At 44.9% G+C, this 19,276-nt stretch overlaps 1 protein-coding gene across 10 annotated transcripts in view; it reads left to right on the forward strand.

Moving 5' to 3' along the window:
- Positions 1–19,276, forward strand: part of LOC118375936 (voltage-dependent P/Q-type calcium channel subunit alpha-1A-like) — a 155,722-nt gene that overhangs the window by 77,906 nt on the left and 58,540 nt on the right. For all 10 annotated transcript variants that reach the window (XM_052500682.1, XM_052500687.1, XM_052500690.1 and 7 more), the window contains 6 exons: positions 44–204; positions 371–511; positions 794–995; positions 7,109–7,273; positions 8,523–8,633; positions 12,776–12,859. In XM_052500682.1, coding sequence (XP_052356642.1) covers positions 44–204; positions 371–511; positions 794–995; positions 7,109–7,273; positions 8,523–8,633; positions 12,776–12,859 — 864 coding nt within the window. The remainder of the gene's footprint in view (positions 1–43; positions 205–370; positions 512–793; positions 996–7,108; positions 7,274–8,522; positions 8,634–12,775; positions 12,860–19,276) is intronic.

Below are 19,276 nucleotides of genomic sequence, written 5' to 3' on the forward strand. Positions count from 1 at the left end.
AGGCTGTGTTTGACTGTGTTGTTATGTATCTCTGTGTCTCCAGGCTGTGTTTGACTGTGTGGTCAACTCCCTGAAGAACGTCCTGAACATCCTCATCGTCTACATGCTCTTCATGTTTATTTTTGCTGTGGTGGCCGTGCAGCTGTTCAAAGGAAGATTCTTCTACTGCACTGACGAGTCCAAAGAGTTTGAACGCGATTGCAGGTCAGGAGACATGATGGACACATGATGTAGACACACACACACACACACACACACACACACACACACACACACACACACACACACACACACACACACACACACACACACACACACACACACACACACACACACACACACAGTATGAACAATCTGTTGTGTGTTCCAGGGGCGAATATCTAGTCTATGAGCGGAATAATGAAGTGAAGGCGCAGAAGCGGGAGTGGAAGAAGTACGATTTCCACTACGACAACGTGCTTTGGGCCCTGCTCACCCTCTTCACCGTGTCTACCGGAGAGGGGTGGCCGCAGTAAGTACAGTACAGACATACACACACACACACACACACGTGCACGCACACACACACACACACAGACTGATAGACACACAGACACATGTTCATGCACAAACACAAACAAAACTATTTCTCTCTCTCTCTATCTCTATCTATCTCTCTCTCTCTCGCTCTCTCAAACACACACACACATACACACAAACACACACCCAAACACATAAACACAACCCCCAGCCAAACACACCCGCCCCACCCCCCCATCCTAACCATCCCTCTCTCCTCTCTACCTTCCACCAGGGTGCTGAAACATTCAGTGGATGCGACCTATGAGAATCAGGGCCCGAGCCCGGGGTACCGGATGGAGATGTCCATCTTTTACGTGGTGTACTTCGTGGTCTTCCCCTTCTTCTTCGTCAATATCTTCGTAGCTCTCATCATCATCACTTTCCAGGAGCAAGGAGACAAGATGATGGAGGATTACAGTTTAGAGAAAAACGAGGTGAGAAGAGAGGGACAGGAGTGGAAGGGAGAAGGCAGAGAGGTTGGAGAACAATTGTATGAAAAAGTGATGGCAAAGATACTGTTTTTAAAAATATATATATATTTAACTAGGCAAGTCAGTTAGAACACAAATTCTTATTTACAATGACAGCCAACCCCGGCAAAAACTCTAACCCGGGTAACGCTGGGCCAATTGTGCACTGCCCTATGGGATTCCCAATCACAGCCGGTTATGATACAGCCTGGAATTGAACCAGGGTCTATAGTGACTCCTTTGTCACTGGGATGCAGTGTCTTAGACCACTGCGCCACTCGCTAAAATTGTAGCTATTATTTGTCACAACCCCAGGCTTTTAAGAGTGTGACAAAAACATCCAAGGGAGATTGGGACCGCTCAGTTGGGACCGTAACTAGCATGCTCTCCTTAAGAACAGATGGCCGGCGTTCAACAGTGGTGTAACCTAGTCCCCAGGTCTCAAATAGTTGAGTCAAATGTTTAAGCTCTAGGCTGAGAACAAAAGCCTGATGAAGGCATTTTTCTGAAACACATTGGTTGTAACAATAACATACATTTTCACACACTGGTTGAATCAATGTTGTTTCCATGTCATTTCAATGAATTGATGTTGAACCACCGTGGAATAGATGTTGAATCGATGTCTACGCCCATTGGGAAACTTCGGTAACACTTGACACCAAGCGACATAACACATTACGACACGGTCATAACCTTTTGTAATATGGTCATATATTTAGACCTGTTGTGACATATATTGTGAGATATATACACCTATATAAGAGTGTCGTAACCCACAAAACCTACCACACAAGGCAAAACATCCGATTACACCACAGCCTACGTGTCAACAGTATGTTTACAGTATGTTGTAGAATTGTTTTTAAATTGACCATGTTAAATTACAATTATAATTGCGCACACACTGATGTCAGACATGGATCTACCCCAATGCTCTGTTGATGAATGCAGGAGCAGATTTCAGGATCAGGACAAGACACCCTCTTTTTGACTGATGGCATGTACATGATAGGCCTATCTGGCTTATATGATTATGATGGTTATAATGCTAATTGACAGTGTCATAAAGTGTATTTTCTTAGTCCTAGTAAAGTGACACAGGATGTTCATGAGTTATTTATCTGTCAGGTGTGTGCGTATTGGTAGAGTCTGGTGCAGGAGAGCAGAGAGTTGTGAACAGGCACACACTTTATTGAGGCAGGAGAAACCAACAGACGGACGCCACTGCGTCAAAACCTCCAGCCAATTGGCAAAAGTGCCAAACGAGCAAACAGTCACAATAATTATGTTCAAACAAATAAACATACCTCGTGACAAAACACAGAATATACAAACACCAGTCTGGTGAGTCAAACATGACACGTAACACAAACAATATCATACAAAGCCATTAGGGGGAACAGAGGAATAAATACATTCAGTTTGGTTGGGAACCTCCAAACGAGCTTCAATGCCATTACAACACTCCTTCCATGGCCTCCAACTACTCTTAAACGCTAGTAAAAATAAATGCATGCTTTTCAACCGTTCGCTGTCCGCATCCGCCTGGCATCACTACTCTGGGCGGTTCTGACTTATCTGGACAACTACAGGTACCTAGGTGTCTGGCTAGACTGTTAAATTCTCCTTCCAGACTCATATTAAACATCTCAAATCCAAAATTAAATCTCGAATCGGCTTTCTATTTCACAACAAACCCTCCTTCACTCACGCCGCCAAACATACCCGAGTAAAACTGACTATCCTACTGATCCTTGACTTCGGCGATGTCATTTACAAAATAGCCTCCGACACTCTACTCAGCAAACTGGATGCAGTCTACCACAGTGCCATCCGTTTTGTCAGCAAAGCCCCATATACCACCCACCACTGCGACCTGTTTGCTCTTGTTGGCTGGCCCTCGCTACATATTTTTCGCAAGACCCACTGGCTCCAGGTCATCTATAAGTCTTTGCTAGGCAAAGCTCCACCTTATCTCAGCTCACTGGTCACGATAACAACACACTCCCGTAGCACGCGCAGCAGGTATATCTCACTGGTCATCCCCAAAGCCAACACCTCATTTGGCCGCCTTTCTTTCCAGTTCTCTGCTGCCAATGACTGGAACGAATTGCAAAAATCGCTGAAGCTGGAGACTTATATTTCCCTCACTAACTTTAAACATCAGCTATCCGAGCAGCTAACCGGTCGCTGCAGCTGTACGTAGCCCATCTGTAAATAGCCCATCCGATCTACCTAACTCCTCCCCATATTGTTTTTATTTACTTTTCTGCTCTTTTGCGCACCAGTATTTATACTTGCACATCATCATCTGCTCATCTATCGCTCCAATTTTAATCTGATAAATTGTAAATACTTGCTACTATGGCCTATTTATTGCCTTACCTCCTCACGCCATTTGCACACACTCTATATAGACTTTTTTATTGTGTTATTGACTGTACGCTTATTTATTCCATGTTTAACTCTGTGTTGTTGTTTGAGTCGGACTGCTTTGCTTTATCTTGGCCAGGTCGCAGTTGTAAATGAGAACTTGTTCTCAACTAGCCTACCTGGTTACATAAAGGTGAAATCAAATTTAAAAAATAAAATAAACATTTAAAATATGATGGCAAAAAAACATGACTGTAAAGAATTCATTACAACTGTAACGGTTCTCTTGTGGTGAAGAAGTGTCAGACCAAAATGCAGAGTGATGATGATTCATGATATTTTAATGAAGGAAAAAACTATACATGAAGAAACTACAAAAATAATGAAATGTGAAAACCGAAACAGCCCTAACTGGTGCAAACACAAAGACAGGAACAATCACCCATGAAATACTCAAAGAATATGGCTGCCTAAATATGGTTCCCAATCAGAGACAACAATAATCACCTGACTCTGATTGAGAACCGCCTCAGGCAGCCATAGACTATGCTAGACACCCCACAATAACCCCATGACAAGAACGCACCACAATAACCCATGTCACACCCTGGCCTGACCAAATAAATGAAGACAAACATACATACTTCGACCAGAGCGTGACAGAACCCCCCCCGCCCCTAAGGTGCGGACTCCCGGACGCACATCAAAACAATAGGGAGGGTCCGGGTGGGCGTCTGTCCATGGTGGCGGCTCCGGCTCGGGACGTGGACCCCACTCATCAATGTCTTAGTTCCTTCCACTCGCGTCCTAGGATAGTCCACCCTCGCCGCTGACCATGGCCTAGTAGTCCTCACCCAGAACCCCACTGGACTGAGGGGCAGCTCGGGACTGAGGGGCAGCTCGGGACTGAGGGGCAGCTCGGGACTGAGGGGAAGCTCGGCACTGAGGGGAAGCTCGGCACTGAGGGGAAGCTCGGCACTGAGGGGAAGCTCAGCACTGAGGAGTAGCTCAGCACTGAGGAGAGGCTCAGCACTGAGAGGAAGCCCGGCACTGAGAGGAAGCCCAGCACTGAGAGGAAGCCCAGCACTGAGAGGAAGCTCAGCACTGAGAGGAAGCTCAGGCAGGTAGTTGACTCCGGCAGATCCTGGCTGGCTGGCGGATCTGGAAGAGTCTGGTTGACTGGCGGATCTGGAAGTGTCTGGTTGACTGGCGGATCTGGAAGTGTCTGGTTGACTGGCGGATCTGGAAGAGTCTGGTTGACTGGCAGATCTGGAAGAGTCTGGCTGACTGGCAGATCTGGAAGAGTCTGGCTGACTGGCAGATACTGGAAGATCATGGCTGACTGGCAGATCTGGAAGATCATGGCTGATTGGCGGATCCTGGCTGACTGGCGGATCTAACTGCTCTGGCTGCTTCATGCAGACTGGCAGCTCTGGCTGCTCCATGCAGACTGGCAGCTCTGGCTGCTCCATGCAGACTGGCAGCTCTGGCTGCTCTATGCAGACTGGCAGCTCCATGCAAACTGGCAGCTCTGGCTGCTCTATGCAGACTGGCAGCTCTATGCAGACTGGCAGCTCTGGCTGCTCCATGCAAACTGGCAGCTCTGACTGCTCCATGCAGACTGACAGCTCTGTCTGCTCCATGCAGACTGACAGCTCTGGCTGCTCCATGCAGACTGACAGCTCAGGCTGCTCCATGCAGACTGACAGCTCAGGCTGCTTCATGCAGGCTGGCAGCTCTGGCTGCGCTGAACAGGCAGGAGACTCCAGCAGCGCTGTAGAGGAGGAAGGCTCTGGCAGCGCTGAACAGGCGGGAGACTCCGGCAGCACAGGAGAGGAGGAAGGCTCTGGCTGCGCTAAACAGGCGGGAGACTCCAGCAGCGCTGGAGAGGAGGAAGGCTCTGGCTGCGCTGAACAGGCGGGAGACTCCGGCAGCGCTGTAGAGGAGGAAGGCTCTGGCTGCGCTAAACAGGCAAGGCGCACTGAAGGCCTGGTGCGTGGTGCTGGCACTGGTGGTACTGGACCGAGGACACGCACAGGAAGCCTGGTGCGGGGAGCTGCCACCGGAGGACTGGTGTGTGAAGGTGGCACAGGATGGACCGGACCGTGAAGGCGTACTGTAGAGCCTGAGAGCATGACTGGCACAGGACGTGCAAGGCCAGGTAGGTACACAGGAGGCCTAGTGCGTGAGGCTACTAGGCGACTAACACGCACCTCAGGACGAGTATGGAGCGCTGACCCAGGTGCCATTAAATCCCTGACACGCTCCGTCGGGCGAATATCGTATTTAAAGCACCAAACTAGCAACTCCCTCATAACTCTCTCCTCCACTTTCCCCATAAACTCATTCACAGTCTCTGCTTCACTCACCTCCAACACCGGCTCTGGTTCTGGTCTCCTCCTTGGCTCCTCACGATAAACAGGGGGAGATGGCTCAGGTCTGAACCCTGACTCTGTCACACTCTCCCTGAGCCTCCCCCCCAATACATTTTTGGGGCTGACTCTCGGTCTTCCGTCCGCGCCGCCATACTTGCTTCGCCAACTCCATTCTCTGATAACCTGCTTCGCACTGCTCCAGCGAATCCCAGGCGGGCTCCGGCACTCTCTCTGGGTCGACCGCCCACCTGTCTATCTCCTCCCAAGTTGTGTAGTCCAGATATTGTTGCTCCTGTTGCCGCTGTTGCTTCTCCTCATACCAGTGCCTCTCAGCTCTCGCCGCCTCCAGTCCATCTTTGGGCGGCGATATTCTCCAGGCTGCACCTTGGGGCGGCTACACTCCCCTGGTTTAGCACAGGGTCCTCTCCCGTCGAGGATTTCCTCCCATGTCCAGAATTCGTTATTACGTATCTCCTGCTGCCGCTGCCTGTTGACACGCTGCTTGGTCCTGTTAGGGTGGGTGATTCTGTAACGGTTCTCTTGTTGGTGAAGGAGAGTCGGACCAAAATGCAGTGTGATGATGATTCATGATATTTTAATGAAGGAAAAAACTATACATGAAGAAACTACAAAAATAATGAAATGTGAAAACCGAAAAAACCCTATCTGGTGCAAACACAAAGACAGGAACAATCACCCATGAAATACTCAAAGAATATGGCTGCCTAAATATGGTTCCCAATCAGAGACAACGATAATCACCTGACTCTGATTGAGAACCGCCTCAGGCAGCCATAGACTATGCTAGACACCCCACAATAACCCCATGACAAAAACGCACCACAATAACCCATGTCACACCCTGGCCTGACCAAATAAATGAAGACAAAACATACATACTTCGACCAGAGCGTGACAACAACAAAGGACTTAAGTTACAAACTTTATAACAAATGTAACTTAAACAAATGGAATAAATGAAAAAAACTAATTTGGGTAAATGTGGGTTTTGACACTCTTATGTAGGTGTCATAATCAGCCATAAAATAATTAAATATATGTCACAACAGGTGACATATATGGGCCATGACAGTATTATGACCATATTATGACAGGTTATGACAAGTTATGTCAGCTGTTATGACATATGATGACATGGTCCGGACCGTGTCATAACGGTCCTACCAAGAGTTGCTGAATATCTTCGCATCTTTAGAACAGAAGCCTACACATCCTGTGGGTTTGCAGGATCAGGATAGAAGACCACAGCACTTTCAGTGAGATATTAACCCATTATTGTCTGTCTGTGTATGTGTGTGTTTCCAGAGAGGCTGCATAGACTTCGCCATTAATGCCAAACCGTTGACGAGACACATGCCTAAGAACAAGCAAAGCTTCCAGTACCGCATGTGGGAGTTTGTGGTGTCGCCGCCATTCGAGTATACAATCATGGCTATGATCGCGCTCAATACTATCGTACTGATGATGAAGGTACAACAAGCCTGGACACCCTGATTATATCACTTCATATATACCCTCACTTCACTCACACACATATAACTTAACACGGAAGTCTCTCTCTCTCTATCTATCTATCTATCTATCTGATTTAACTAATGTTTCTGCCTCTGTGTGTGCTAACCTGTGTGAGTGTCTCTATCTGTCTTCATATGTGTCTTCCTCTCTGTCTGTGGTTGTCTGTGTCTCTGTGTGTGTTTGGATGTGTCTTCCTCTCTGTCTGTGGTTGTCTGTGTCTCTGTGTGTGTCTGGATGTGTCTTCCTCTCTGTCTGTGGTTGTCTGTGTCTCTGTGTGTGTTTGGATGTGTCTTCCTCTCTGTCTGTGGTTGTCTGTGTCTCTGTGTGTGTTTGGATGTGTCTTCCTCTCTGTCTGTGGTTGTCTGTGTCTCTGTGTGTGTTTGGATGTGTCTTCCTCTCTGCCTGTGGTTGTCTGTGTCTCTGTGTGTGTTTGGATGTGTCTTCCTCTCTGTCTGTGGTTGTCTGTGTCTCTGTGTGTGTCTGGATGTGTCTTCCTCTCTGTCTGTGGTTGTCTGTGTCTCTGTGTGTGTTTGGATGTGTCTTCCTCTCTGTCTGTGGTTGTCTGTGTCTCTGTGTGTGTCTGGATGTGTCTTCCTCTCTGTCTGTGGTTGTCTGTGTCTCTGTGTGTGTCTGGATGTGTCTTCCTCTCTGTCTGTGGTTGTCTGTGTCTCTGTGTGTGTTTGGATGTGTCTTCCTCTCTGTCTGTGGTTGTCTGTGTCTCTGTGTGTGTCTGGATGTGTCTTCCTCTCTGTCTGTGGTTGTCTGTGTCTCTGTGTGTGTTTGGATGTGTCTTCCTCTCTGTCTGTGGTTGTCTGTGTCTCTGTGTGTGTTTGGATGTGTCTTCCTCTCTGTCTGTGGTTGTCTGTGTCTCTGTGTGTGTTTGGATGTGTCTTCCTCTCTGTCTGTGGTTGTCTGTGTCTCTGTGTGTGTTTGGATGATATTTGTCATATTCTTTTATGCATTTATTTCTGTCTCTGTATTTGTGTTATTGTGCATTTCTGTGTATTTGTGTATGTCTATGTGCATATATTTGTATATGCATGCATGTGCAAATATGTGTGTGTGTGTGTGTGTGTGTGTGTGTGTGTGTGTGTGTGTGTGTGTGTGTGTGTGTGTGTGTGTGTGTGTGTGTGTGTGTGTGTGTGTGTGTGTGTGTGTGTGTGTGTGTGTGTGTGTGTGTATGTGTGTTTGTGTATGTGTGTAGTATGACGGAGCCTCTCCGGCCTACGAGGCTGTGCTGGCCAACCTGAACATCGTGTTCACCTCGCTCTTCTCCATGGAGTGTGTGCTCAAGATCATCGCCTTTGGAGTGCTGGTAAGTGTGTCACACATGTCTTCCAATGATTATAGGAATTAATTTTAGATGTAACTAACTAACTACATATAACTAACTAACTAAGCAATCTATCAATCTAACATGCCAAAGCTTGCCCTCAAAGTATAGTCCTATAGCGATCTCAGAATGTAACTAATCGGCTAGCTAACTACATGTAACTAACTACATTGAATCTAATGATCCGTCTATCTGTCTCTCTATCTACTATCTACTGGTAGTATGTGTATAAATGTATAGAGATTATTATTGTTTTTCCCAGTTAATAACCTGTGTACTGTAGCAGTCACCTGGGTATTGAGATAGACAAATGGCTATAGGGGGAGGGATGGGTGAGAGGAGAGTGAAGGAGAGGAGAAAGCCACAGAGGAAAGGTTTGAGGAAGAGTGGTGGGAAGATATATGGAGAAGAGGGGGAATAATTAGAGGAGAGAGAGAGATAAAGAGAGAAATAAATAGAGAAAGGGGGGAGAGAGAGAGAAAGAGGGAGAGAGAGAGAATGTTTTTAGATATAAATAACCTTTATTGGGTCTGGGAACCCTCAACACAATAAACACTCACAAAACCGTGGTTACACATAAATTAAAAACACAACACCAAATCTTCCTCCACACTAACTCTACACAACAGCCTCTGAATACCCCATATATTCATAAACAGATCAATGTTGTTAACAATTTTGTAATAGGCAAGCTCAACCCTCAGTCTCGCTGCCAACATCCCCTCCAGCATTCCCACCACACCCGCAGACCCCTGTCCCCAAATACTGTTATTTCGTGTCTTCCATATTGCTAATGTAGCTACCCGTGACACAAAATTAAGCAAGAGAATTACACCTCTTCGACTAAACCTGTACTTTGGCCCAAAATATAAACTGTTGGGAAGAGAAAACCTCTCCCAGAGCAGAGAACCAGCTAGTGATCAGGTCAGTCATCCCGACCAACCTGGGACACTGTAAGAACAGATGTGCCAGAGTTTCAGACTCTGTTGAGTCTAAAAACATAAACACCTGTCGCCGAAAAGACATAACCTGTTTCAAAGCCGGGTGTTTGAAACGACATAACCTGTTTCAAAGCCGGGTGTTTGAAACGACATAACCTGTTTCAAAGCCGGGTGTTTGAAACGACATAACCTGTTTCAAAGCCGGGTGTTTGAAACGACATAACCTGTTTCAAAGCCGGGTGTTTGAAACGACATAACCTGTTTCAAAGCCGGGTGTTTGAAACGACATAACCTGTTTCAAAGCCGGGTGTTTGAAAAGACATAACCTGTTTCAAAGCCGGGTGTTTGAAACGACATAACCTGTTTCAGAGCTGGGTGTTTGAAATGACATAACCTGTTTCAAAGCCGGGTGTTTGAAATGACATAACCTGTTTCAGAGCCGGGTGTTTGAAATGACATAACCTGTTTCAGAGCTGGGTGTTTGAAATGACATAACCTGTTTCAGAGCCGGGTGTTTGAAACGACATAACCTGTTTCAGAGCTGGGTGTTTGAAATGACATAACCTGTTTCAGAGCTGGGTGTTTGAAATGACATAACCTGTTTCAGAGCTGGGTGTTTGAAATGACATAACCTGTTACAAAGCCGGGTGTTTGAAAAGACATAACCTGTTTCAGAGCCGGGTGTTTGAAATGACATAACCTGTTTCAGAGCTGGGTGTTTGAAATGACATAACCTGTTTCAGAGCTGGGTGTTTGAAATGACATAACCTGTTTCAGAGCTGGGTGTTTGAAAAGACATAACCTGTTTCAGAGCTGGGTGTTTGAAATTACATAACCTGTTTCAGAGCTGGGTGTTTGAAATGACATAACCTGTTTCAGAGCTGGGTGTTTGAAATGACATAACCTGTTTCAGAGCTGGGTGTTTGAAAAGACATAACCTGTTTCAAAGCCGGGTGTTTGAAATGACATAACCTGTTTCAGAGCCGGGTGTTTGAAACGACATAACCTGTTTCAGAGCTGGGTGTTTGAAATGACATAACCTGTTTCAGAGCTGGGTGTTTGAAATGACATAACCTGTTTCAGAGCTGGGTGTTTGAAATGACATAACCTGTTACAAAGCCGGGTGTTTGAAAAGACATAACCTGTTTCAGAGCCGGGTGTTTGAAATGACATAACCTGTTTCAGAGCTGGGTGTTTGAAATGACATAACCTGTTTCAGAGCTGGGTGTTTGAAATGACATAACCTGTTTCAGAGCTGGGTGTTTGAAAAGACATAACCTGTTTCAGAGCTGGGTGTTTGAAATGACATAACCTGTTTCAGAGCTGGGTGTTTGAAATGACATAACCTGTTTCAGAGCTGGGTGTTTGAAAAGACATAACCTGTTTCAAAGCCGGGTATTTGCAACCCAATGGGACAATCTCAATTGATCTTGCAAACGTCCCAAACCGCAATAACTCACACTTCAATAGCTCATTGGGAATAAACAATGGTACATTCGAAATCGTTACCCTTGTTGATGGAGAAAAAAGCTGCGTAACTTGAATAAACATAGCTTTAAGAAGTACACCATGCTCAACCATACGATCAACCAGACACTCTTCTTTAAGAAGTACACCATGCTCAATCATACAATCAACAAGACACTCTTCTTTAAGAAGTACACCGTGCTCAACCATACGATCAACAAGATGATCTTCTTTAAGAAGTACACCATGCTCAACCATACGATCAACCAGACACTCTTCTTTAAGAAGTACACCATGCTCAACCATACGATCAACCAGACACTCTTCTTTAAGAAGTACACCATGCTCAACCATACGATCAACAAGACACTCTTCTTTAAGAAGTACACCATGCTCAACCATACGATCAACCAGACACTCTTCTTTAAGAAGTACACCATGCTCAATCATACGATCAACAAGATCATCTTCTTTAAGAAGTACACCATGCTCAATCATACAATCAACAAGACACTCTTCTTTAAGAAGTACACCGTGCTCAACCATACGATCAACAAGACACTCTTCTTTAAGAAGTACACCATGCTCAATCATACAATCAACAAGACACTCTTCTTTAAGAAGTACACCATGCTCAACCATACGATCAACAAGACGCTCTTCTTTAAGAAGTACACCGTGCTCAACCATACGATCAACAAGACACTCTTCTTTAAGAAGTACACCGTGCTCAACCATACGATCAACAAGACACTCTTCTTTAAGAAGTACACCATGCTCAACCATACGATCAACAAGACACTCTTCTTTAAGAAGTACGCCATGCTCAACCATACGATCAACAAGACACTCTTCTTCAAGAAGTACGCCGTGCTCAACCATACGATCAACAAGACACTCTTCTTTAAGAAGTACGCCATGCTCAACCATACGATCAACAAGACGCTCTTCTTTAAGAAGTACACCATGCTCAACCATACGATCAACCAGACACTCTTCTTTAAGAAGTACACCATGCTCAACCATACGATCAACAAGACACTCTTCTTTAAGAAGTACACCATGCTCAACCATACGATCAACAAGACGCTCTTCTTTAAGAAATACCACCACCACTTTATTCATCGCATAAGCAACATTCTCGTATCCTACCTTCTCTCCTACGGCGGCCAGAAACTCCTCCACAGTGACAGGATCTTCAGTAACACACCTAAAGCCGTGCCGAAGTGACAGGGGCGACGTCCCCATGTGGGTCACCATCCCCTCCAAAACCAGGGCAATTCTGACAAATACAATATACTTAATACTACCACAAAAATAAAAACAATAATAACATTAATCATGCATAGAAAAAGGCAAACCACCAAGAAAAGGAAACTTCAGACAACACGCGCACTCGCTCATACAATTCCCAGCATGCACCAAACACTCCCAACATGCAGAGAGAGAGAGAGAAAGAGAGAGAGAGAGAGAGAGAGAGATAGACTAATAAAAAGGAGAGTCAGGGATTTTAGGACTCTAGTCATATATGCTGCTGGAATGACTTCAAAATGGCATAACTGGCGTTCATTTTATCTCGTCTAATCTATGTCCTGTTGCCGTCTGACACTGACTCAACTTTTTTGTCCTTTCTCTCCTCAATCTCTTTCCTTTCTTCCTACTCTTTCTTTGTTTCCCTCACTCCCTTCCCCCTCCCTCTTTCTCTTCTGCCCACAGAATTACTTCAAAGATGCCTGGAACATTTTTGACTGTGTGACAGTCCTGGGCAGCATTACAGATATTTTAGTGACTGAGCTCGGGGTAAGTGAGGAGGCAGGGGGAATTAACAGTGGGAAAGGGAAATGGTGTGTCAGCAAGTTCAGTGGTATGAGTGGGAGAGTGACAGAGGCAGAGAGAGAGAGAGAGGTAAAGAGAGTGAGACAAGTAGAGAGGGATGGAGAGAGAGAGAGAGAGGGAGAGAAAGAGAGAGAGAGAGAGAGGTAAAGAGGTAGAGAGAGAGAGGGGGGGGGTGGACAGGTAGAAAGAGAGATAGAGGGGGGGGGCAGATAGAAAGAGAGAGAGAGATGGGGGGGGGGGCAGATAGAAAGAGAGCAGGGGCACATAGAGAAGCAGAGAGAAAGGCAGAGACTGTAGTGTACAGGATCTTGCATTGCTCAGTGAAGCATGAACATATTTTGAAAGCCTTACATAATTGTCCCAGTTGGTGGAGAGCAGAGCACAGAGACCTGGATCATGGTAGCCCAGCCACCACTGACAATACTCAGGAGACTAACACTCACACACACACACACACACACACACACACACACACACACACACACACACACACACACACACACACACACACACACACACACACACACACACACACACACACACACACACACACACACACACACACACACACAGAGAGAGAGAGAAAACAGACTACTCTACTGATCTGCTAGGCAACCTGACAGACAATCAAATAACCAGCCTCAAAACAATCTGGCCAATCAGACTGTTCCTCTAGCCAGGAAACCACTTAGCAACCAGTTGGATAGTGAAAAATGATAGCCAATGAGGTAGACACACTAGTTATTCAGGTATTCAGGCAGGTAATGTGGTGTGTGCGCGTACACTTGTGCATGCATGCGAGTGTGTGTGTGTTGTAATGCCTTTATAAACCATATTATGAAATATGAATATTGTTTTTGAATGTTGTGTGTCTCTGAGACAGTCCTGACAGCTATACATTTGTTTCCATTAAAAACCCCTAAACTCTATCAACCCAGGTCCTGGAGAGCTATATGCGTTTATAACCAGCCCAGCACCAACAGATCTGATTAAACCTTTAACTCCTCATCGGGACATTGATTGGTTGATTGGTTGAATCAGGTGTGTTACTGCTGGGCTGGAACAAAAGCTTGAACATCATGTAGCTCTGCATGACAAAGGTTGGTGACCACAGGCATAATCATAGAAATGAAGTAAGATTTTATTTCAATGGGTATAGTATTTTGACATAATGTTATATCATGTATATTATCATTACATAATATTTTAGTAGTGGCAAGAGGTTTTCCTGACTACATGACTTGAACTAGACCCTCGTTTTTCCTGTCAGTTCTTATGGTGAGGAAAAACTCCTGTCCCCAACTATGCTCTATAAACCGTCCTACCAGGTGTTACTGGCAGTGGATGTTAATGGCATAAGAATCAGTTGGAATTGGTTCCTCTTCTCTAAACTGACCTCAGACCAGTCCGAGACACCATTTGATTGAGAGGGACCTTTGAACATGAAAAAGCAAGCCCTGTTCTTGGATCAGTCCAGTGGTAGTCCATCAAAGCAGCCTTTAATTTGGGTCAGCTCAAATTAAAGCTGTAGTTGCCATTGCGCTGATTCAAACACACGACTTGACAATCATGTTAATTTTCCTCGCCGTCCAATGGAAGCTTGTTAGTGTGTGGATGTTAAAAGTAATCTCATGTTAAAAGTAATCTCATGTTAGGTGTAATCTCATGTTAAAAGTAATCTCATGTTAGGAGTAATCTCATGTTAGGAGTAATCTCATGTTAAAAGTAATCTCATGTTAGGAGTAATCTCATGTTAAAAGTAATCTCATGTTAGGAGTAATCTCATGTTAGGAGTAATCTCATAATATATTTTCTGTTTCCTAGTCGTTGATATCCCTGCTGTTGTATGTATGGAGGCAGTGTTATGACTGAACTGTTGTATGTATGGAGGCAGTGTTATGACTGAACTGTTGTATGTATGGAGGCAGTGTTATGACTGAACTGTTGTATGTATGGAGGCAGTGTTATGACTGAACTGTTGTATGTATGGAGGCAGTGTTATGACTGAACTGTTGTATGTATGGAGGCAGTGTTATGACTGAACTGTTGTATGTATGGAGGCAGTGTTATGACTGAACTGTTGTATGTATGGAGGCAGTGTTATGACTGAACTGTTGTATGTATGGAGGCAGTGTTATGACTGAACTGTTGTATGTATGGAGGCAGTGTTATGACTGAACTGTTGTATGTATGGAGGCAGTGTTATGACTGAACTGAACTAAATAATGAGTGTACATAATGAAAATTAATTTCCTGTTTTATCTTTTTTTACATGCTTTCTTTAACTCTACGCTACTTAATGGCAACTACTTCGTCCCTCTCCCTTCTGACGAATTCATCCAATCAAAATGCACTATGTGTCCATCCATGAAACCTGGCCTGGCCAATCGCACTCTTTGTTAAATCAACCTCCAAAAATGCTGCTATAAACCATGTCATCTGCAACATCCACATGTAGATGGTTTGTACTTTTTTGGAGACACTTTAATTACTGCATCCATTTCCTGGTGTGGCTGTGGTGATGCATGTTGCTCGACTCCTCACCCTGGCAGTGACCCCTGACCTTTGATCTCTGACCCAGGTTTGACAAGATGACTCAACTGACCTCCTGCTCCCTGTCACCGGACAGAGACATTCGACCAATCCCAAATGGACTACCCCTTGTATAGATCTAAAAGGATCAGATAGGATTTAGCTAATATTCCACCTAGCCTATCTGGCTGATACCAATCCAATGCTTTCAGATCTACACGTGCTAGACCTAGAGGGGCTTCAGGTCAATTTGGAATTGGCCAGTAGTCATTGTCCTAATACCCTTCAGGTTCTGATTTAATACTGTTCAAATGCATCCTTCCTTCATCCCTTCCTTGAAGTGATCACAGCTCTGATCTGACTGATCTGATCCAAAATAAAGGAAACACTTGAGTAAATGAGGCTTCTGGCAGCTCTGTTATGGTGTGGGGGGCCTTTTCCTGGCATGGTCCACTCATCCCTTTAGAGGGCAAGGTAAACGGCAATAAATACACAGCCTTTCTGAATGCTCCCCTTCAACCTTTCTGTCTTGATGGGAGTGACCTCTTCCAGGATGACAATACCCCCATCCACAGGGCATGAGTGGTCACTGAATGGTTTGTTTAGCATGAAAATCGAGCGACACCTGAGACAGGAGTAATGGAATTGTCTCATGGAAGAATGGCATTAAATCCCTCCAATAGAGTTCCAGACACTTGTAGAATCTATGCCAAGGCACATTGAAGCTGTTCTGGCAGCTCGTGGTGGCCCAACACCCTACTACAACGCTTTACGTTGGTGTTTCCTCTATTTTGGCAGTTACCTTTATGTAGCTATGTGGTGGAACTCCTGCTCTCGCTAATCTGATCATGTTCGATCAGTGATTATTTCAAGGAGAGAAGGAAGAACAAATGTGTTGTAAAAGTATTCTATCAGATCTGTGGTAATGTAGGAAAGGAACGGAAGCTGGTCAAGCCTATTAGGACACAGCCTGGACAATACTCTCACAATCACTAGACATGCACCACTGCTTACATTCCTTAAAAGCAGTCACACACACACACACACACACACACACACACACACACACACACACACACACACACACACACACACACACACACACACACACACACACACACACACACACACACACACACACACACACACACACACACACACACACACACACACACACACACTAGTGTCTGTGAGAGCCAGGGGAGTAAGGTGTGACAGGAGTACACAGAGTGACTGGGTCTAAAGCTTCACCCATGGCGGACCGGGCTACGGTGCATGCTGCCCCACTGCATGCCTCTGGCAGGGATGGCACACACGTATACTACTCATAGACACATAAGTTAAACACACCCAGACATACATGGACACTGACCTACACACACATAGACACACACACAACAGTACATAGCCTAATAAATACACCCACATAGGCTTGTGTTGCAATGCCATAGTGAACATGCTCTTGATGGGAGCTGAATGTGCCTACTGCCAAACCCTCTCTAACCCAGAACCCTTCCCTTGGTAGAGGGTTGAAGGACCATGCACATCATAGGACCGTGAGCATCACAAACATAGTTTACTGTAATCAAATAGGACAGTGAGCATCACACACATAGTTTACATTGATCAAGTACAGTTTTATTTCTGTAGTGGTTTTTACAAATGCTTTCACCATTAAGTGTGTAATAATTTGAGCAAGACGAAGTCGTATGATTCGCCCTATGAATATGGAGTTATATATCATATTTCTAAATATCATCTATATACAGTATTTGCAGTTTGTCCTTCAACCCAGAACCCCACTCCCCCTTCCCTTTCTCTGACTGTGACGCAAGAAAGGTTGAGTTCAATTCCATGTAAATTCTGTTATTTCAGGAGGTGACTTGAAATTCAGGAGTCCTCTTAAAGCAACAGTGGACAATTTTTTATCTTATGAATTAAATGTTATCTAATTTTATCCCCTGAATTGAGTGAACTGAAATGGAATCGAACCTGACTTTATAGTGTCACAGGACTAAAACGAGCCAATCCTTTGTGGAGGAGAGCTGTCAGCTTTGCTGCGTTGCGTTGACACGTGGTTAACTTGCTGTGATCTAGCTAGTTCCATATTGTGCGGTGGTGCATTTGCTTTGAGGATCAGTGCATTTGGTTGTATTTACAAGAAAAACGGTTCCCTGCACCCACTACTACTACTACGAACTACTACTAACTACTACTACTACTAACTACTACTACTACTACTACTACTTCTACTACTAACTACTACTGCTACTGCTGCTACTATTACTACTACTATTACTATTTACTACTACTACTACTACTACTACTACTACTACTGCTAGTACTGCTACTACTACTGCTAGTACTTCTACTACTACTACTACTCATACTACTGCTACTACTACTACTACTCAAATCTAATTTAATTTATCACATGCGGCAGGTAGCCTCAAGTGGGAGGCGACAAGTAGCCTAGTGGTTAGAGCGTTGGGCCAGTTACCGAAAGGTTGCAGTTAACCCACGGTTCCCGGGTAGGCCGTCATTGTAAATAAGAATTTGTTCTTAACTGACTTGCCTAGTTAAATAAAGGTTAAATAAATACAATTAAAATTAAAAACATGCGCTGAATACCGTGAAATGCTTACTTACAAGCCCTTAACCAACAATGCAGTTCAAATAGAGTTAAGAAAATATTTACTAAAATTACATAACAATAACGAGGCTGTACCAAGTCAATGTGCGGGGTTACAGGTTAGTCGATGTAATTGTGAATGTTGCCCTGTTTAAAGGTCTTACTCACATCAGCTACGGAGAGCGGGATCCCACAGTCGTCTGGAACAGCTGGTGCTCTCAGTCATGCTTCAGTGTTGCTTAACTCGAAGCGAGCATAAAAGGAATTTAGCTCGTCTGGTAGGCTCGCGTAACTGGGCAGCTCGCGGCTGGGTTTCCCTTTGTAGTCTGTAATATTTTTCAAGCCCTGTCACGTCCGATGAGCATCAGAGCCGGTGTAGCAGGATTCAATTTTGGTCATGTATTGACACTTTGCCTGTTTGATGGTTCGTCTGAGGGCATCACGGGATTTCTTATAAGCGTCTGGATGTGTCCCGCTCCTTGAAAGCGGCAGCTCTAGCCTTTAGCTCAGTGCGGATCTTGCCTGTAATCCTTGGCTTCTGGTTGGGAAATGCGCATATGGTCACTGTGGGAATGTCGTCGTCGATGCACTTATTGATGAAGCCGGAGACTAAGGTGGTATACTCCTCAATGCCATTGGATGAATCCCAGAACATATTCCAGTCTGTGCTCGCAAAACAGTCCTGTAGCGTATCATCCACGTCATCTGACCTCTTCCGTATTGAGCGAGTGACTGGTACTTCCTGATTTTGTTTTTGCTTGTAAGCGAGAATCAGGAGGATAGAATTGTGGTCAGATTTGCCAAATGGAGGGTGAGGGAGAGCTTTGTTTGCATCTCTGTGTGTGGAGTAAAAGTGGTCTAGAGTTTTTTCCCCCTCTGGTTGTACTTTTAACATGCTGTTAGAAATGACGTAAACCAGATTTAAATTTGCCTGCAATTAAAGTCCCCGGCCACTAGGAGCGCCGCTTCTGGATGAGCATTTTCTTGTTTGCTTATGGCCTTATACAGCTCGTTGAGTGCGGTTTTAGTGCCAGCATCGGTCTGTGATGGTAAATAGACGGCTACGAATAATATAGATGAGAACTCTCTTGGTAGATAGTGTGGTCTACAGCTTATCATGAGGTATTCTATCCCAGGCGAGCAATACCTCGAGGCTTCTTTAATATTAGACATTGCGCACCAGCAGTTATTGACAAATAGACACACACCTCCGCCCC

Source organism: Oncorhynchus keta, unplaced genomic scaffold (genome assembly GCF_023373465.1).
Source record: "Oncorhynchus keta strain PuntledgeMale-10-30-2019 unplaced genomic scaffold, Oket_V2 Un_contig_1188_pilon_pilon, whole genome shotgun sequence".
Classification (NCBI taxonomy): Eukaryota; Metazoa; Chordata; class Actinopteri; order Salmoniformes; family Salmonidae; genus Oncorhynchus; species Oncorhynchus keta.